Source organism: Rhinolophus hipposideros (assembly GCF_964194185.1).
Source record: "Rhinolophus hipposideros genome assembly, chromosome: 3".
Lineage (NCBI taxonomy): Eukaryota > Metazoa > Chordata > Mammalia > Chiroptera > Rhinolophidae > Rhinolophus > Rhinolophus hipposideros.
In genome coordinates, this window is record NC_138049.1 from 72,729,400 (window position 1) to 72,751,732 (window position 22,333).

Here is a 22,333-nt window from a genome sequence, read left to right on the forward strand (position 1 = left end):
AAACATAGAGCAAAAGTAGGGTGTGTTCATGAATTTGATGAGCAATGTTTCTAAAAATAACAAAAATGCATAATGGAAGTTAAAAAAAAACAATTGGCACCTGAGGGGTATATCCCCCTCTGGACCTCCAGTGTTATGTCTCTGCTAAAAATACTAATTAGAGGGCAAAGATGAAAAAAATTGTACTAAATTCAAAAATTGGGAGAGTTTCATGGAATTAACTTTGTTTAGTGACCACTAATATTTTGTTTTCGTTCAGCATTTACTCCATATCTTTCAGCATTTACTCCATAACTATATGATGACAACCGTGTTTGTTACATAGGGAAAATGCTGCAGGTTCATACATTTGAGTAGAAATGTTTATAGATGCCATGACATGATACATTTTTTGTTTTCTGGTGGGTTTTTTTGGTTTATGCTATTTGGGTAATTTTTCCTTACCATTCACAGATTCTGTTATTTTTAACAGTGCAAATTTGTATTTATTTAATCTAGATTGTTTTAAAAATATCAGATGTTAGCTTCTCCAATATCAAAGACTTAAAATGTGATCAGATATTCTTAGAAGTCTTGCAGATTTAATGGATTTTCAAAAGCACAAGAGTACATTGACAATTTTGGAGTTACATTCGATTTTCACAGCATTCTCAATTTTTCTCCCCTTTAAGTTTTATTAAGTACATGAGAAGTTTATTTTTCATTACAGCCAAGTGAATTTATGAATATGTACTTGTCTTTTATATGAATGTAATATCCTGCTTTCAGTTCATCACAGGTTATTGAAATTATTTAACAAATTAAGACATTCTCTGTTATTTCCAAAGTCAACTTCATCAAAATCTCACCAGTAAGAAAAATAACAATTGTGATATAAAATCACTGTGCAATATTTTTTTGAGTTGGAACATAATATTTATAAAATTAAAATAATTTAAAATGAGTATTACACCTTAAAATTGTTTGCTTTAAAATAGTTCTCACTCCTGCACTTCATATTTTGTTAAAAATAGTGTTTTTTTAATGTGAATAAGCAGAAGCGGTACAGCAGATCAGCCAAAATGAGAAATGCTTTTCCTCTGAGTTATATCACAGTTTGATTCTATAGGAAGATGAAAACTGCAAGACACCGAGAGATGAAAACTGGTTACAATGTTCCCCTCAATCCTTTATCCTCACCAAAGGCAAAGTACAATCAACATTCAAATATTACTATACTGCTTTCTGCTGTCAATCTAGATTACTCAGAATAGCAAACACTCCTGTAGTTTTGCCAGCATTTCACAGCCCAGCCTCTACATAGGCAGTCAGGGAATGGTTTCAGCAAAGTGGGATGGGGGTGATGGTGAGGCTGTCGTCTGACCCCTTTTATTTATCAGCCTTGTCAGAAATGGTGGTCCACAGCCATAGTCAATCCTCACTTATTTTTGCCTTATTTGGGACAAAGGAATGGGTTTCTCCTGTTTATTATTTAAAGATATACATATCAAAAAAGCAGGCCTGGATGATGTCAAAATGAAGATGCTTTCTAAAGAAAAGTTGCAGATATTAGAGATCTTGTACACAGGGGAGCTCTGGCCTCTCTTCTTAGAGGAGCAGTCAAGTCAGTCCATGCGCTAGGTTTAAAAGCACTGGCCAGAAGTCATTGTCTGCTTACTTCACAACTTTTCAGAAGTGGGGCGTCTCAGGCTTTCCACCATATTTGCTCAAATGGATTTGTTCCCCTTGACTCCTGGGCTAGAATCACCTTTAATGAGCTACACTTTTCCCCTGGGTAAAGAGACTGCAGGAACTTCCCTGGGACCATGTTTGTTGGCAATAGGATACGTTTGCACTATACTTTTTAATTTTTTCTTGAATATCATTAAAATCTGTTTTTGATATTTGTATTTAATGAATCCCAAAGAACTTATGAAAGATGTAAAACACTGAAGCCTCCCTTTAATTGGGGCCACCCTCAGTGACTGCATGGTTCCACAGATAACAGTTGGATCCTAGTTCCCTGGAGTTCCCAGATATTTTTTTTTAAAAGATAATCTTTAGTTTACCCTGCATTCTTCCCAGCATTTCTTTCAGCGATAAGCATCTCTAAGGAGAAAATCTTTTTTCTTTCTCTTCAGGCATCCATTTGTCCCATTCTGACTCATATTGACAGGTTTTGGTACACAAAGCTGTCTCCCTAGTTTAAATGTAAAGTTCTTAAATGCAGGATTTGCATATTCCTCATAGTGAATACAAGATACTGGACAAACGTTTGCAAAAGGCAATATAATTCCTTTTAGGGAGAGATGTTTTCCCAGTCTTCTTCCAGCTTTCCTCTCTTCTTTCCCCCTAATCTTCACAGTACTTTCCCATGACTGTACTCACATTCTCATTTTTGGTCTTTTTGGCTCCCAGTGCACGTCTTTCTCTTCCTCGAGAACAAGGCATATGTTTAAGCAATATGGCAGGGTGTTTTGTAGGCACTAATTATTGACTCCTAACCTCAAAGGACTGCTCCTTCAGGAGTAGGACATCAGCCAGGATATTTTGTACCAGATCTTCCTTACTAACCTAGCTGCTTATTCTTCCTTTGCAGACATCTTTGTGCCCATTGAAGGTTTAAGATACAGACTATCTGGATTAAGCAAGAAAAGACTCTCAATAATCACTGATTCTAAGGGAAGATATGCTCTCTGCAAAGACAAAAGGCCCTCATCTTATCAGACACAAGATGGTCTATGCTACCTAACAAGAGAAGGGTCAATTCAAATTTTCAATTCAGAGGCCAAGCACTGGTTCCCACAGAGCACTGGTGCAAATGGGCAGTAGGAAAAATAGACCATATAAGATGACAAACTGAGTATCTCCTAGAAATGGTGGGTATCAGAGATCTCTGTTTCCAGGGCAACTAGTAAGATCTTGCTTGAGACAAAGAACATGATCAGCCAGGGTATACAGTTTTGCAAATCATTAATAATAAGTGTAGTATAAGGTTCAACTTTCTCTATATCCCTTTTTGATTCTATTCTCTCCTGGGTGTAGAACCAGACCTTATCACTCAGACCTTAAGACCCACTTTCTCCCAGTTACGTTTTTGACATCATGAAGATGAGGTGTGGTACTTCTTGGACCTCCTATAATCCCTTGCACACACGTCTTATATAGCACTGATCTCATTATATTTCAGTTGTTTGTTGGCAACTTGACTCTCCCACTAAAGTGTGAATTCATTGATATTTGGTCAGGTTGGCTCAACCAGATTTACTGAATATCTTTTATGTCCAAGGCACTTTGTCAGATGTTGGATATATAAAAAACAATAAAAATAGTCTCTCACCTTGAGAAATTTATACCTAGTAGGAAAGACAGATGTAAAGAGATATTTTTCATTATTATGTTAAGTGCAGGGATAGAGGTATGCGTAAATTGCCTTGAGCTCAGAGAGCAGTTCTTAGCTCAGCCGAGGAGACAAAGAAAGATTCCTCAAATTGGCTACTGACCTGAATCTTGAAGGGTGAGTAGGAATTAGCTAGCAAGGCAGTTTGGGTGGACGTGGAGTCTGACATTGGGGATCAGTGGCTTGGTCAGTGATTAGGATTAGGAATCTAAGAAAGTGAGTGTGGATGACTCTTTCCACAAGATTCAGTGACAATAAAGATGATGTTGTGGAATAGTTTGCTGAATCCCTAACCTGTCCCTCACAGTGTGCTTGTAAGAGGGATGTCCTATGAGATCTTGGTGTTGGTTGTCATAAATATTTAGTTCCATTGGCTAAAAAAAGTGTTTCACTTCTCAGGCTCAATAAAAGTTGACTTTCACATTTATGTCCATTTTGTGAACGTCATCTTTCAAGAAAACGCTGGAGTTATTTTAAAGAAATAAACGAGTCACTTCATAGGTAGTAGTGACCCAAGTGTTTCAAAAAACAAATATTGAAATTTACCCCCCACCCGACTTCCAATAATCTAACGCTTGGAAAAACAGAAAAATGTAAGTTAAAAGTATGTCTAAAAATAGTCCAAACATGATTTATAAGGAATTACTGTTTTTAAAGATCTACTTGCCTGTACCTCTTGATGATTCTCATGGAGTAAGGAAAGTATCTTCCCCCTTTTGTCCCTTCCCTTTTAAAAATAATTGCACTATTATACATGTAACAGATGTCAGTTGGCTGTCAACCAAGAGATGGTAACATCGTATTTGAAGGAAAAACCTTATCTATAATTGATGACACAATTGGAAAAATACATGCCTTGGGATGTAATCGACTGAGAGATTCTATATAGTAGAAATAATGAAGTCTAAGGTCTCATTAGAATTATATTCTCTCATTTAAAGAAAAAGGTGGAATTATGAGAAATGAAACATTATTTCCTCCTGAGAACAAATTTCTTAGGCTGTCTACTAAGAAATTTTGGTGTCATTGCTCTTTCCTCTAATGAGAATAATCATTTAAATATCATGTTTGACTAGCATTTCTGATTACTGACTGTGGTCATTCATAAACTTGCAAAATCTTTCATCACAACACCAATGACATCAGGCTTATCAATCTCTCAGTGTCAGAAAAAAAGGACTTTCTTAAGTGCCTAAGTGAAAAAGTTTAATAAATATGTATATGAAAATCAGGAAAAGGTCAGCTTTAAAAGTAATTTTTCAAAATCAGTTTGAATTAATCTCTGATGTAATAAGTACAAGAAATTAAATTTATTATACAAATTCTATGTCACTCTTTTCTTAAATATCGCCTCAGTTAAAAATGAATATTATTTAGTTCCCTCAAACTTCTCTCAAGTAAGCTGCCATGATCAACTAAATAGACAGAATTTTTTTTTTCCCCGTCTAGAGAGAAACAAGCAAAATATTACCCAGTCACTAAAAACAATTCAAACCATTTCCAGTCCCCAAGAATTTTCTCTGAAATTCATGCTGGTAAACACTATGGCACATTTCTCAGCTCTCTTCAATTTTCTAAACATTATTAAACTACACATGTAAATGAAATGGTTTGAATATAGTTAGAAGCTAGAGAGCTAAAGCAGCACCAAATACTCAAAGGAGTTTAATAAGCAAATCTATGTGCCATTTTGGCCAAACAGTAAAAAGAGCAGTTTCACTTTCCTCTTCTTAATTCCTTAAGTTACTCAGTTATTCATTTCCACCCCCCGGCCCCAATGTTTCTGGTTACCTAGTTCAATAGCTTGAAAACAGCAACTGAACTAAAAAAATAAAAATTTGTTATGAAACTTCCCCTCTAAAGTTATTTATTTACACCTTTTCAGATTGTTGGGTTCGTATCTGCCTATTATTTTGGATTTACTTTCATATTTAGTAGGGTTTCCAGGCGGGAATTCCCGCCTGTTCTCAGGATTTGTTTTTCACTTTCCCATTCCAGAAGCCCAAAATACAAATTGTTTTCTGTTCTCCACGATGAATCGTTTCCACAAAGTGACGGCTGATATTACCACCTGGGTTCAAGGAGCCGATTTTCCCAATTTCCCGACCAACTTTTTTCGGGATTCGCGAATGGGAAAGTGAAAAAAATTTCTGAGAACGGGCGGGAATTCCTGTTTGGAAACCCTATTAGGCTCAGGCATTCATTGCACACTTACTATATTGATCTGGTAGTCAGCATTAGTCAATGTAATTAAGCACATTTTTTTAAAAACAGGAATCAGTAAATGAAGAATCATTTAAACAATACAAATGTTATCTAAATGTGTAATCAGCACACATTTGAGCACACGTCCCTCCCAGCAACCAGTTTAAAAATGCATATGGTGGAAATCCACTGTGAGAACAACCACTCTCTATTGTTGCCCCAGAAATACTGAACATTTCCCTTTTAAATTTCCTACTTCATAAGATTAAATGAAAAACTACCTAAGAACTGTCATAAAACAATGTATGACCAATGAAATCATAAAATTCTGAGTTCTCAAGCTAATGATGTGGATGTGAAAAAAATGTTACTGGGTAAAGCATGTTGTGATGGCAGAGTACAGTAGAGGGGAAGGAACTGGAAGGGACATCAAGAGATTTTGAAAAGTCATTTCATCCATTTGGCCCTCATCTGAAAATGTAAGTTTTAGATAAGAATCTAAGAATGCTTTAGGTTCGGAAAGTCTATGTTTCAGTCAAAATGGAATTCCTACTAAGTAAAAAGAAACAAGGAGTTAATCTTTCCTATGAACAAAAAGAAAAAGAAAGCAGATAAATATATCACAATCACTTAAAAAATACAACCTGAAGGCAAAATAACTGTCCATACTTACATAGAATGTTGGAATAGCAAATCACTTACGGAACTGTCACATGTAGTGGGTTTGATGATACAGGCAGAAATGGGAAGATAAAACTTGCCTCAATCTTTATACTTTTGCATTATGCCCAATACTGTTATATACATTTTTACTAACCAATAGAATTTAGCAAAATAAAAGAAGCCCATACCTTCTCCATTAACTGTAATAGATGAATATTTTCCATTTGAAAATATTCTTACATAGATATAACTTTCCATTTGAAATATAACTCCTAACAGAATATTTTCCATTTGAAAATAAACTTACATAGCTCAAAACAAAATGCAGGCCTACTTATATTACCAGTGCTAAGAATTTGACAGATAAGGATGTCATATAAGAACAAAACCAAGCAAGTTAGTTATCTACCAGATTAATATTCGATTGGCTTACATCTTGAGACTGGTAGTCATTTTGAAAATACATTTAATTGTAAATTACAAGGCCCAAGCACTCTTTTTGTTTCCCTTTTCTTGGATTACTTCCAAGAGGTATGATGCAGACAAAGCCTAAAAGAAAATAAACTTTGGGTATTTGTTTTCAGATGATGTGACTTACTCTCTGGTCTGGATTTCAAAGATGCCAATATTATGTGGATTGCATATAATCAAGACAATTTTTTTTTTTTACAAATATATGCTTATTGTAGAAACTTTGGAAAATGCAGAAAAAGTGCAAAGAAGTACAGAAAAAACATTCTCCATCTGGTCAATGGAGATCGCCACTATTTACTTCTTAGGTAGGCTTGATACTGTATACCAATACTACCTTGGTATCAAGATTTACTTACTTTTTATATCATGAATATTTCCTTTGGTCATTAAATACTTGGCAGTTTTAAAGTGTCTGCATAGTATCTCATTTTATAGTAATGCCATAATGTGAAGCTTTTTTATTGTGATCTCTAAAATAAAGAGCTACAGTTAATTACAAGACTTCTTATATCTGCACAAAAAGGAAACGACACAGAAAATAAGGTAAAAAGTAACATGAAGACCATTAATGGAACATAGACAAGTGATAATAGCTCAAGTAGAGGCAAAATGATAGGGTTAACCAAGTCACGTATTTATTTTTATTTTAGGACCAATGGGTCACCCATCACGCATCTCAATGTTTGTATTTGTACCTTGAATGACGGTTTATTTTAATTAGAGACACTCGCGGTTTTATAACGCAAGGAAACACTACAATCACACCAGGTTCAAGCCACTTTGGTGGGGTCTTTTAAATGCTACGATTCCTTTCAGAGAGGGCTACGCGGTAAAACAAAAACCTGTCTGGCGCCGAAGCCACTAGAAAGACATCTTTGTCAGCAGCTCCAGGGCTAACTAGGGTAATCCGGGCGGGGCGGATCGGACCCGAGACTCAGAGCGGCCACCACCAGGACGACCCGAGCCGCAGACAGGTGCGCGCAAACCGAACTCGAGGCCAGAGGCGCGCAGACGCCCCGCCCTTTTCGCCCTCAAAGCCTGCGCATGCGCTGTCGTAGCTCCACGCTCCGGGGGTTGAGGGCCCTCATTGTGTCGTCACAGCGCAGATGATCCTCGTGCGTCCGCCTTTTCCCTCCCCCTTCCGTCCCTCCCCGAGTCCCTCAGTTTCCTCCCTCCTCTCCCTCCCTGCGGCGTCCCCAGCCGACTCCAACTTCCGGTCAGCGGCCGTCTGCGGAAGGGTGTCCCGCCTCTTCCGCCTTTACTGTGGCGGTGGCGGCGGCAGCGACGCCTGCGCGTCTTCCTTCAGGGTCAGCAGACGGGTCCCCTGGGCGGCCCACTTGCGCGCGTCGCGGAGCCGCGCCCGGGGGGCAATGGCGATGAACTATAACGCGAAGGATGAAGTAGACGGTGGGCCCGCGTGTGCTCCCGGGGGCACCGCTAAGAACCGGAGGCCGGATAACACGGCCTTCAAACAGCAAAGGTTGCCGGCTTGGCAGCCCATCCTTACGGCTGGCACGGTGCTACCGACCTTCTTCATCATCGGCCTCATCTTCATCCCCATTGGCATCGGCATCTTCGTCACCTCCAACAACATCCGCGAGATCGAGGTGAGGGGAGGGGAGGGAGCGGCGGTGGGAATCGGCGCCGCTTGGGCGCAGGGTCCGGGCCTGCCCGCTCCTCCCTCAGCTCCCTGGAGGTTGGCCGATGCGCCTCACCTCCCTCACCCCTTCTCTCTGCCTCAGTGTCTCCTTTCTGCGGGCTTTCTAAGAGTTGGCAGTTCTGTCCGAGCTTCCTCTCGCGATGTACACGATTAGAGACGAGTGAATGTTTAATACAGAGCGCGGGTCAGGTAAAGAACGCCCCTTCATGGGCGGTTTGTGTGGCTCTGGAGATGTTTACCCCCGATGGAGGTGAAGACAGAGAGGGGGAGAGAGAAAAAGAGGTGGGAACAAAAGTTCTATCTAGCTATCGCTGCGGCAGATTTGACGTGGTCCGTGTCATTATCTGTGCTGGGACTGTCCTAGGACGCAGAGTGACACCTTGGCCATGGTTGGGGAAGGGACCGAGCGTCGTAGAAGCATTGGTGATTTTTACCTGAAGAAGTCGTATGTTACCAGGTCACGTGTTAGGGCCAATGACCGAAGTTTGCAGTTACCCTTTATTTTGAGTTAATTGATGTTTTTAGTTGTAGGGTATGATATAGGTAAAAAGTAACTTGACTCTTCCATTCCGGTTTTGCTTTTAGCTGTGTTGATTGATAACCATGGCCTGCGGCATTCACCCTCGATTTCTTTTTCCCCCCTAGATTTTAAACTTAAAAAAAAAAAAGTCAATGACCACACAGAGAATAAGTTGTACATTGTTTACAGATTATTTTACTGATAGAAGACACAATAAAGATCTGCTCATTTTCTGACTATCTGAGGGTATTTTTATCTGTTTGAAAGGACAGTAACCGGTACCAAGGTCTCTTGATCTCTTCTGTTTTGTCAGATTACATCATTTTTCCCTCTAGCCATGTTAAGTACTTTTAAGTTTCTGCGTGTGATTTAATGGGACTTTCAGAGTAATTTTATTTTGACTACAGGTATAGGGATAAAGATACCTATATCCAGTTTAGTATCTAAATGTTACCTTTCAAAGTAAAATATATATTTTTAATTGTACAGTGCTCACTTCTGCATTAATAACACTAATATCATTGTTTTTAAATTTTTTACTAAAAATTAATTTTCAGTGTAATAACAACTAGAGAAAGTGTCACAGTATGTTTTTTCAACATGTATTTTTATTTGCTTTATCTTTTGTATCTCCCTAATACCCACACTAGGATCTCACATATGAGTAAAGTGATGTATTTGCAGGTACCATGGGCTCTCGGTTGGGGTCACGCAGAGCTAGGTTTAAATTCCAGCTTTGCCACTAACTAGCTCAGTTTCTTGGAAAACGTAATCTCTCTGAGCTCAGTTTTCTTACCTGTAAAATATGTAAATAATGCCTATCTTTCATTTTTTTTAAAGATTTTTTTTTTTATTGGGGAAAGGGAACAGGACTTTATTGGGGAACAGTGTGTACTTCCAGGCCTTTTTTCCAAGTCAACTTGTTGTCCTTTCAATCTTAGTTGTGGAGGGTGCCATTCAGCTTCAAGTTGTTGTCCTTTTTAGTCTTAGTTGTGGAGGGCGCAGCTCAGGTCCACCATCCCTTGCGGGACTCCAGGAATTAGAATTGGACTGGCAACCTTGTGGTTGAGAGCCCGCGTTCCAACCAACTGAGCTATCCAGGAGGCAGCTCAGCTCAAGGTGCCTGTTCAATCTTAGTTGCAGGGGGTGGAGCCCACTATCCCTTGCAGGACTCCAGGAGTTGAACCCTTAACCTTGTGGTTGAGAGCCCACTGGGCCCATGTGGGAATCAAACCAGCAGCCTTCGGAGTTAGGAGTATGGAGCTCTAACCGCCTGAGCCACCGGGCCAGCCCATGCCTATCTTTTAAAATGTGAGAATTAGAAACAATATAGCTAAGATTCCTGGTATTAAGTTTGTACAATAAGTAGTTATGATGATTCCTAATCAGGAGATGATAAATGGAGCCAGAGAGATTGATATTTACTAGTAAGCTAGAAGAATATTGTAAAATTGAGGTAGAAACCCAAACCAGATGTCTTTATTCTCAACCTTAAGCTTTCACACTACATTAGATTCTTACTGCAGTGTTAGTAGTTAAGTAGAAGAAAATAATTTAACATCAAAAATTTGATCATCTTATTTATACTTCTCAAGAAACTGAGGTGAAAGTAGCAATAATTTGGAATTTTATATGATGGGTAGTATCAAAACTCACCTGTTAATATTTACTATACTATGAAAATAAATATTTAGTTTCTTTAAAACTTTTGGGTTTTGAAATAAAGCAATGTTCTTCACAGTAAGAAGTTGGTAAAATGAAAATTTCTTAAGTAGTTCTCATGTATACGCTTCTGATTTCAAGTGGCCTAAAGAGTCTGCTGCAGCTTGTTCTGGTTAAAAGGACACTGAAATTAAAAGTCAAGGCATTAGAGTAGAAGTCCCACCTCTGTTGTGATCTTAGGTATATTTTTGAGTGCTTTTTTTTCTTCTTCTTTTTTTTTTTTTTTACTAGAAGACACAAAAGATCATCTGTAGATGATCTCTAAGATGCTGTCTAACTCTAAAATTCTGTGGCTTCCAACTTTAATGTGGTTTTGAAAAATGTGCATATTTGGAACCGGAGGAAATGAAAATGAAGAATGATTAGGAGTTTTGTACCAACACTGACATAGTTGTGCAAATAGGATATTTTTTTTTTTTTTAATTTGGCTGTTACAGAGAGAATTGGTTCTGAATTGGGTAGGAGTTATGAAAAAAATCTAAGGAGCTTTCCCAAAACACACATGCTTCCTTCTGCGTACTCTCCACCCTTTGCTAGACACTACTGTAGTTTACTTTAAAATATGTGGAGGGTTATTAAAAGTAAACGAGTAACCAGAAGTTCTTACCAACATTCACTTTCATACTGTAAGTTGCTCAAACCCCTTAGCTTATTTCCTCATTTTTGAAAATTTTAAGAACTTACATTGCTGTTTTACGTCAAATTACTAGACCAAAGGAGACTTGCCAAATCAGAATACTTTTGTAATATAGCTTAAAGTGCTAAGATTTGAAATCCAAACTTTTTAGGTATAAAAATCAGTAGGTCTTTACCCTTTCCCAGAAATATTATACTAAAAAATTACTACTCTTGTAAAGCACATTGGACTCTCCTGAAAAAGTTGTGAAAAAAGGCTTTTTAAAATTTAGTGCTTATATTTGGCAGTATCAGTCCCTCCAACCCCCATTAGTTTTACATATTTTGTTTACTTTGTTTTTAGATTTTCCATAATCTAATGAAACGAAGTTATCGGAAAACTAAAGTGTTAAATTCATCATTCATAAGAAAATATTTTAAATATGTAATATCTTATTCAACACTAAAGTTTAATATCTTCATTTATTATTAGCAGCAAGCAATGCATATTTCCTTTAATTTGGCAATTATAGGAGTCAGGCATATCTTTTTACCACAAACGTAATGTTTTTCTAGTCTAGGGCCCTTGTTGGTGAGGCTGAGGTATTGATTGAATACAGCTAACTTGAAAAATATAGTGAGATATTCTTAACTTTTGCAAAGGCATTTATCAGTGTGAATTTATATAATTTAATGGTTAGAATTGGATGAGGACATTTTTCAGAGTAACATTCAGAGTAAATTAAAGAACTAAATATTTACTTCAAATTAATACTGCCAGAAGTGTTCAAGATACATTTTCATTAAATTTTAGTGGACTAGTACCCCTCATGTTTGATAGAAAAACCTCAAGTCTTCTCTTCTTATATTTAAACCTGATTTTTTTTTTGTTTCTCTACTTTTTGATAAAAATACAGTTTTGTCTCTTGTTTTTATTCCTGTGTTACTTGGATTCTTAGATTTTAAAAAAAATTTAAGAGGATTAAATGTCTCTTCTGCATTTAGTATTTCTACTTAGCCTATAGCTAAGAGTCAAGGAAGAATAAGTTGCTTTGTAGACTGTTAAAGATTAAGCACTTTATGTTAACCTTAAAGATTTTAATTTCAAATGAATTGCAGTTGCTTAGAAGCTGACTCTTGGAAATTAAGAGATTTGTGATGTTAGTGTTTTAATTCCTTTCTTAAGTAACTTTAGTACTTAGAGCAAGGAATGACACAGTAAATATGGCCAGCCAGACTGTTTGAATGGCCCAGAAACTGAGAATGGTTTTACAGATGAACAATTTAACATTAATTTAATCATAGGGAACATAAATTTTGAAATGATATTCCAATTATGTGAAATGACATTCCCCCCAAAATAAATCCATTCTTATTATAGACCTGTGTTACCATAAAATTGTACACAATTATTATTATATTTTGAATTTCATCAATAAAAATTTGTGCAAATTTGTTTTCTCTCTTGTTATGTAAGAGTCTACATAATATGCTTGGCCTTGCCTCTTGGTTTGCAAAGGCTGAAATACTTTCTGGCCCTTTACAAAAAGTATTTCCTGCCATTGACTTCAAGTTTCAAAGAAACATACTGGCAAAGTTAGCATTAGTTACAAAAACAGTTTAATTTGTACATTCTAATCCTCAATAATCTTTTAGTTAGGTACAATGATCCCTGATAATTGGCTTGTGTTCTACCTTCTTTGTACAAATATAATAGGTATAAAATACCTTAGCTAAATTTACCATTAATCTTGGCTCAAGTAGTGTCCTTCATTTCTTTTTTCACAGTCAGATAAAGTTCAAGCAACAAATTGCTTTTGAGAGTTTTACTTTGGTTACCTTTTTTCTTCTTTAGATCCTCTAGAAAGGACTCCAGGTAAATTCTTTAGTGTGAAATAATCAGTTCAAAGTTGGTACTTAAAATGCCACTTTTAACTTAACCGAATTAATACTTAAAATGATTTACCTTATTACTCAGCATTTTGTTGAGTGACCTGTTTAGGTCTTGTGTTGATTTCCTTTTAGACAGATTTACATTCAAAAATGGACATTTTCCAGTCCAGTTCTTACACAGTGTCAAAATTGCATGCCCTTCAAATTCCTCCTTTCCCACTGCATCAAATTAATTCCGTTTTTTATGAATAAGTTAGGAATACAATGTATTTTTAGGGTTACTAAGAAGAAATGTCGGTTTGATTTAGGGGAACAATTACAATGGTAGGAAGACACAGCTGAGAAATACCTCTCAAACTAATCTACTCGTCTACATCTGTTCTGTTTTGCCTCTCATTCTTTGTGTTTTGCATTCAAACTAATGGGCAGGTCTCCAACTTATTGTATTCTGCACTGTGCCTGGTATGGTTTTGGCGTTTAGTAAGCATTGATTTTTAAAAATAAGGGAACTATAGCTCCTCACCCACTTGGTATCCTCTTTCACAAATAAGTTATGAACTATTATCTTTAGTATAAACTTTTTTTCTCCACCTTTATTGAGGTATAATTGACACATAAAAAGTGTGTGTATTTAATATGTTCAGTGTGATGGTTTGATATACATATACATTATGAAATGATCACTATAATCAAGCTAATTAATGTCCATCACATCGCACAGTTACTTTTTTTTTTTTTTGGTATGGTGAGAACACTTAGGATCTACTCTCTTATCAAAAAGACGAGATAGTAAATGTTGGTGAGGGTATAGAGAAAAGGGAATCCTTATGGAATATAAATTGGTGCAGCCATTATGGAAAACAGTATGGAGGTTCCTCAGAAAATTAAAAATTAGAACTACCACTGTATGATCCAGCACTGCCACCTCGGGGTATATATCCAAAGGAGAGGAAATAAGTATATATCGAAGAAATAGCTGCATTCCCATGTTCACAAACTTTGTTTTTATACCCAACAGATTTTAGTACAATCTGGACATTAGGTGAGGCTACCCTTAAATTTTAGCTGATGAGGGGTTTGGTGATTTTTGATGGTGAAAACTCATGTGTTGAGTTAAATTTATCAGGAATTTTAATCAACATTGAGCAGTATCTGTATGCATAGCGCTGTTGTGGGCATAGTGGATGATAGAAAAAAGTTTGTGGACAGGACCTCTTTTATTTTTTAATTTTTTTGCTCTAGCAGAGAGCCCTTCTTAAGGAGTGTGGAATCTTTTCAGGGAGATGAGACATACATATAAAAGGAAGACTAAGCATTGCTAAGTGAGTGGCACAGACAGAAAATTCCTTAGTAAGTAGTTTAAAGGAAGACAAGATCACGTCTGTCTTTAATAACCATGGAAAACTTGGTGGTGGAAGTGGACTTTGAACTGGAACTTTAAGTACAGATAAATAACACTTCTAAGGGGGAGGTTGGAAGCATTTCAAGAAAGGAGATTAATATGAACAAAGATGTAGTGGCAAGAAATCAAAAGGGGTTTAGAGAAAATAGGAGTCAGGGCAAATCAGCTGGTGCCAGGTTGTGGGTAGACTTGGGTGTCTGATAACAAATGTATTAAACTGGGGAAGTAACGTGACTGACACAATGTGTTAGGATTGGGTTCCGCAATGAGTAGTTAAGGCTTTCATTCTCCTGTGAAATCTCTTAGAAATGCAGTCCCAGCCTAGTATGGAGGCTCTGCTTTACTGAGTCCTCACTCTGTTTCAGGCGTTGGCTCCGATGCTCACTGTCAGGGATGGAGGCTGGAGTGCTAATTGTCATCCTTTTCCAGGTAACATGTGGAAGAAGGAATGAAGAACAAAGGAATAAAGGCCTTTTAAAGAAAGTTCTTGGAAGCTGCCACATACTACATAAATAAAGACCACATTTCCCAGCCTCCCTTACAGCTAGTGTATCAAGGCCACGCTAGCTGTAGGGGAGGCTGGGAAATGTGGTCTTTATTCTGATAACAAGGTTTTCAGCTAGTAATTGAAAGTTTTATACTGTGAAAGAAAGGTGGCACAGAAATTGGGGTTGGGGTTAACAGTCTCCATGGCACGGCGCTAGTTATAGGAAGATTTATCTGATGCTAATATGTTGGCTGGATGGGAGCTGAATCATCTAGATGTGAGAGTCTAGTAGTTTAGACATTGAATAATGATCGCGTTTTTATATTGACTATAGTATTCAGCTGAACTTGATTTCATAGTAAAAGGCATTATGTGTTGATTTGTATATGAAAAGAAAATCAGGGCTTTGCTGATAAGTTTTTAAAAAACAAGTTATAGAAGGAATATTAAATATCACCTCCCTTCTACTTTCTTCAGCCTTTTTTCCTTCTTCAGTGTATAAATGTGTTTGAGTTTCTTCTCTTGAAAATGTCCTATCTCAATTCTATTTAATAATAAAAATATTAATAATGACGGGTATTATTTGACTGTTTACTCTGCTAAGAATTTTACGCACATATGTTATTTGATACAGTGACACTTAGGAGGGTAGTTAGTCTCTCCATTTTAATATTAAAGGGGACACTGAATCTGAGATTGAGTCATTTGCTTAGTCACACAGCTGGGATTCAAGTCTGAGCACTCTGAGCTCTTGTTCTGTTTCCTCTAGGTGCTGGTCTGTATTCTCTTTTTCCATATAATCTGTTTGAAAAGAAGGGTAACGGATAATGTCCATTCCCATCTGCCATTAACTCACTCCTTAACGCACTGTATTGGAAGTATGTTAGATGGTGAAAAGTGCTATGAAGAAAAATAAAGGAAGGAAAGGGAATAGGGACAGTTGAAGGATGGCTTGCAATTTTAAATAGAGTAGTCAGGGAAGCCCTCAGTAAAGTGGTCTTTGAATAAAGGTCTAAAAGAGGTGGGGGAGTGAGCCATATTGGTATCTGAGGGAAGAATATTCCAGATAGAAGAAATAATAAGAGCAAAGGACCCGAGGAGCCTTATTTCCTTCCAACATGAAAACTCCACAAATCCAAAGTGTCTATACTCATTATCCTTAAATGTACCTGTGATCTATCTTGCTTCTTCATATGCTCCCTCTTTTTCTTTTTTTCATCTTTAAAAAATTTGTTTTATTTTTATGGCTCAGTTCAAATCCTCTTTTCTCCTCAGTGAGAAAGTATTGGTCCATCTAGTACTTACTGTCTTCTTTACCATTCGGTTTGGCAGTTAGCATTTATAGTAGTTATTTTTTTGCATTCATGTGCTTTGGTAAAGTAGTCTTCTAGAGGGCAAAGGGCAATCACTATTCTTGGGAAAAATAGAAGCAACAGTGGGCTTGGAGTCAGAGATCCTTGGTTCTGTCCTGCTACCAGCTGTTGCTATTTGTGTGACCTTGGGCAACTTTCTTAATGTGTTCTTCTGTGAAATGGAGATAGTACTATAGGGTTTTGGTGAGGATCAGATGAAATATGTATATAATAGAAAGTGCTGCATAAACTTATTGACTAAGTATAAGGTGTGAGTGCCTTTGTATTTCCCTTACACCTTTTGTCATGCCTGGTGGATCGTAGGGCTTAACATGCTAATGATGATTTTTTTTTAACACTTCTTTCAGATTTTTGGAATCAAAAGACATGCAATTTTTTTGTGTGCGTTTTAGAAATTGTAATCAAAAGATTGTGATAAAAATATTACAGCTATCCTTTGATTTTGTTGATGTACAATTTATCAGTCAATTCTTGGTTCCAGTAAAATGTTCAGTTTTAATATACTGTAGGTAGTACAATTTATTAGATTTCACATTCCATCATATTATTTTTTGTCCAGTTAAATAAAGAATATATATCTTCGCTTAATCACAACAGATCATCTTTCTTTCCTTCTCTGCCCTAGAAACTAATTTGAAAGAGAGTGATTCGAGAAATTTCTGTTTGAAGGCATACAGTATGTTAATGGGTACAGCTGGCAACTTTCCTTTTTTAATCCTTAGTCTTTAAAAAGAGAGAAAATATGTAGAGATTTTTAAATAAAAAAATTGGAAACAAATTTTAATAAAGTTTAATAGTTTTTTAAATACAATTTACTCTCCTAAATGGTCTCTTCTTTCATCTCTTCAAAATCATAAAACTTGGCTTTTAAGTGGAATATTGTGCACGAATAGGCCCTGGGCATTAAGTTGTGGCCCAACAGGTCTATTGAAAAATTACATGTGCTTTTCCTCTCTTCATTTAGGAGACCTGTGTTTTTAGCTTGTTTTTGTTATGTGCCTAGCTTCTCTTAGATATTTGCAGTGAATGAAAATTTTCTCTAGACAAAGTTTCATTAGTAAGCAAATAAGCTTTGATGGAGAACATTTCAATAGGTTATATCAGAATTTGACAAAACCAAGTATAATAAGCACTTTGTGGTTTGTGAAAAGCAACTCGATGTTATAATTAGATGCTGGCTCTATTTTCTCTCTATTGCAAATTTTAACCTTTATTTTTGCAATTACCAAGAGAAGTTAAATATCCATGTGTAAAGTTTAAATGTTTAATTTCAGAAATAAAGATTAGATAGCTATTTTTTTTTACTTTATTAAGGTAAAGATAATTAATTAGGGCTGTTCATCATAAAATTTATATTTATCAAGAGAGTGAGAATGTATTTGTAAAAGACCTATCTGATAAAGGACTGTTACCCAAAATATACAAGGACACTTAATACTCAGCAATAAGAAAATGAACAACCCAATTAAAAAATGGACAAAAGACCTGAAGAGACACTTCACCAAAGAAGATACACAGTATCTTACTCAATTTGGGCTGCTATAATGAAATACCATAGACTAGGCAGATTAAAGAACAGATATTCATTTCTCACTGAAACTCATTTCTTCCCTTGAAGCAGGGAAGTCCAAGATCATGATGATGCTGGTAGATCCTCTTTCTGGCTTGCAGATGGCCATCTGCTTATTGTGTTCTCACCATGGCAGAGAAAAAGCTCCAGTCCCTCTTATTCTCTTTATTAAGGACAATAATCCCATTGTGGGGCCCCACTCTCATGACGTCATCTAAACCTAATTACCTCCCAAAGACCCAGCTCCAAATGTCATCACATTGCAGGTTTTGGGTTTCAATATATAAAATTTTGGGGGACACAAACATTTAGTTCATGCATTCCACCCCTGTGCTCCTCAAATTTCCATCCTTCTCACATGCAAGATACTTTCATTCTATCCCAGCAGCCCCAAAAGCATCGCTGTAAGTATATAAAATCTCATCTTAAATACCATTTTAATCAGGTAGGGTTGAGACACGAGGTACTATTTATTCCCAGGCAAAATTTCTCTCCAGCTATAAACGTATGAAACCAGAAAAGTATATGCTTCCAAAATGCCATGGAAGGACAGACATAATGTAGACTTGTCTATCTGAGAGGGGAGAAAATTAAAGGAAGAAAGGGGTGACAAGTTCCAAACAAGTCTCCAAAACCTAGTGAGGCAAATAACATTAGATCTTGCGGCTAGAGAACAATCCTCTTTGGTTTGATACGTTGCCTTCAGGACCCACTGTGCCCCAGTGCTCTCCCAAGGCTCTGGGTTGCTGCCATCTGGCCTGTTGAGCCTTCCCCCACTTTGAACTGAGGATGTAGCCCTGAGGGTGTGTAAACCACCTTTGAGATCTTTCTTTGTATTGAAGAACAGCACATGTTTGCAGCCAAATGGCTCTACAGTCCAGATGTGTAGGAACTAAGAAGTCCTGTAGTCTTACTTAATTTTGTCCCCTTCTGTTTCCCCTTCATTTCAAACTGGCAGTGATTCTGCTGGAATGGCTAATTAGGTCATTGGTTCATACCCTCACTGATTTCTTTATTAAATAGTTAGTTGTTCAGCTATACCCTAGTATTCGTTACAAAACAAGCTTTCTCGTGTTTTGCAATGTGGATAGACTTGCCAATTTTGCATATTTTTAAGTTTTGGTCTCTTTTTGCTTAACATATTCCTTCTCCATTCATTTCACTCTTTTTGCATTTTACTATAAACAGTCAGGTGAAACTCAGCCACTCCTTTAACACTGCTCAGAAGTCTCCTAACTATCCAGTTTCATTCCTCACAAGTTCTACCTTCCACAAAACACTAGAATACAGTTTAGCCAGGTTTTTTATTTGCCACTTTATATAACAAGATCACCTTTCTACCAATACTCTGTGATTATTTATGTATTCTCTGAGAAGAGAGATGGAAGCTTTCTCTCTAACTCTTCATTTCTTTCTGAGGTGTCACCAGAATCAGCCTTAATATCCATATTTCTAGCATTCATCTCAAATCTCCAGTCTCCATCCATTACCCGTTACCCATTCCTGCAGATACTGTTGTCTTTTTAGGTGTTTGTTACAGCAGTACCCCACTTTTCGGTAGCAAAATCTGTGTTAGCTTCTTGGGCTGCTTAAAAACATGTATCACAGACTGGGGGCTTAAACAATAGACATTTATCACAGTCTTGGAGGCTGGGAAGTCCAAGATCAAGGTGCTGGCAGATTCACTTTCTGGTGAGAATTCTTTTCTGACTCGCTGATGGCTGCCTTCTCTCTTTGTCCTCACATGGGATGGGGAGAGAGAGTAGGGGAGCAAACGCTCTGGTCTCTCGTGTTTTTCTCATGAGGGCACTGATCGCATCATAGGGGCCCTGCATTCATGACCTCATCTAATTACCTTTCAATGGCCCCCGCCTCCAAGTACTATCACATTGGGAATTAGGGCTTCAACTTAAGAATTTGGGGGGGACACAGATATTTAGTCCATAATGTACAAGTGGCAAATAAGCATATGAAAAATGCTTCATGTCATATATCATTAGGAAATAGCAAATTAAAACGAGATACCACTGCATGCCTGTCAGAATGGTAAAAGTCCAAAACACTGACAGCATCATGTGCTGGTGAGATTTTGGAGCAACAGGAACTCATTCATTGTTGGTGAGAATGCAAGATGGTACAGCCACTTTGGAAGACAGTTTGGCAGTCTCTTACAGCACTAAACATATTCTTACCATAACATTCATCATTCCTACCCCTTGTTATTCACCCAATAGACTGAAAATTTCTGTCTGCACAAATACCTCCACACGAAAGTTTATAGCAGTTTTATTCATAATTGCCAAAACTTGGAAGCAGTCAAGATGCTGCTAACGATAAGCAGCCAGCCAGCCAGATACTGCTCCAGCAAAATGGGTTTATTCGGGAACAATAAAGAATTGCAGTTCAGGGTGAGCAAGTACAGAGAAACAAAGGAGAGGAATGATCTTTTATGGACTCAGGAGAGCCTGTTGTAAAGGAAGAGTGTGTTAGAGGAAACTGAAAGTTTGAAGTGTAGTGACTTTTCCTTGGCTGCCATGGCAGTCTTCTTTGGCTGAGGGGCTTCTAGGCACGGAGGAGTCTCGGCTTCCTCCTGCTGAGGCAGTAACGTAGTACCACTTCTGTTGGAGATGCGAGGTACTGTCTTTCCCTGTGCGGATCAGTAGTGAGTTAGAGTTCTTTTCCCGACTCCATTTTAAATGAGGTTTGTGTTTAATTTTCACAATGTCTTTTAGTAGGTGAATGGATAAATAACCGGTGGTACATCCAGGAAATGGAATAATGTTCAATGCTAAAAACCAAGTGCTCTCAAACCATGAAAAAACATAGAGGAGCCCTAAATGCATATTACTTAGTGAAAAGGCCAATCTGACAAAGGCCGTATATATATATATATATATATATATATATATATATATATATATATATATATATATATATTATGTATACTATATATGACATTCTGGAAAAGGCAAAACTGTGAAAACAGTAAAAAGATCAGTGGTTGCTAGGGGTTAACGGGGAGGAAGGGCTGAATAGACAGGATTTTTAAGGCAGTGACACTACTCTGTATGATACTATGATGGTGTATAGTGTCATTACACATTTGTCAAAACCCATGGAATGTGGAACATCAAGAGAGAATCTTAATGTAACCTGGGGTCTTTGGGTGATTATTACGTGTCATCTTAGAGTCACTAATTGTAAAGCATGTACCACTCTGGTGGGGATGTTGATAATTGGGAAGCTGTGCATTTGTGGGGGGCAGAGAGTATGTGAGAACTCTGCACTTTCTACTCAATTTTGCTGTGAACCTAAAACTGCTCTGAAAAATGAAATCTATTCAAAAATTCTTATAATGGAAACAAAGGCTCTCATTTAGCTATTAGGCCTGGTCTTCTGACACCAGCTGGTGTCCTGCAATTCAGTTCTGACACTAATCACTCTGAGTTATCATCACATTCCACAGGTGTAAGGCCATGGTCCCCAACAAGACTGCCACCACTTTAGACACAAGCTGTAAGTCACATCCCCAGGCTACTCACACTTCTGCCTAAGTAACTACAAATCTGGGGCGGGGATTCCAAGAACCCCCCTCACAAGACTGTCCTTACTCCATAAGCCAGTTGCAAGTTCAGAGGTCTTCAGGCCACCTATGCTTCTGACCTACTGGTGTAAATCCAGGGGTTGCCTGTGATCCCTTTCAGGTTAATGATTTTTTAGAGTGACTCACAGAACTCAGGAAAGTGCTATATTTAGGATTACAGTTTTGTTATAAACAATATAAATTAGGACCAGGTAAATAAAGAGAGAGGTCTGGAAGGGTCCTGAATGCAGAGGCCTCTCCCTATAGAAGCAAAGCATATCACTCTCCTGACACATCAGTGGATTAACCAACCAGGAAGCTCCCCTGTGTCCAGGATTTTTATTGACATTTCATGCCATAGCCATGATTGATTAGACGTTGGCCACATGATTGAACTAAGTTTCCAGCCTTCCTCCTCTCCTCAGAGGTTGGGCTGGGCTGGGCTGCCATCCCTAATCACCTCTAATCTTAATGGTGACCAGCCCTCATCCTTAGCCATCTTATTAGCATAAACTCTAGTGTGAATCAAAGGGATTATCAAAAATAGATACACTCCTGTCACTGGGGAAATTCCAAGGGTTTTAGAACCTCCTTGCCAAGGAACCCAGGACAAAGACAAGGCTAATTCTTTATTATACAAGACCAGGGTTTGAACAAATGGTAGCTCTTGAGAAACCTAATAGTTCTTTTTTTTTTTTTTAATTTGAAAATGTGCTGTGGAAAGCTGAGGTGACTGAAAGTATTTAAGATTAGAAGATTTAAGAGCAATAACTGATTTACTGATCTC

At 37.5% G+C, this 22,333-nt stretch overlaps 1 protein-coding gene across 2 annotated transcripts in view; it reads left to right on the forward strand.

The window, feature by feature from the left end:
* Positions 1–7,906: 7,906 nt before the first annotated feature.
* Positions 7,907–22,333, forward strand: part of TMEM30A (transmembrane protein 30A) — a 38,982-nt gene continuing 24,555 nt past the window's right edge. The window contains exon 1 of one of the 2 annotated variants that reach the window (XM_081032851.1): positions 7,907–8,328. In XM_081032851.1, coding sequence (XP_080888977.1) covers positions 8,092–8,328 — 237 coding nt within the window. In that variant the 5' untranslated portion in view covers positions 7,907–8,091. The remainder of the gene's footprint in view (positions 8,329–22,333) is intronic. The other variant, XR_013992216.1, reaches the window with a different exon arrangement.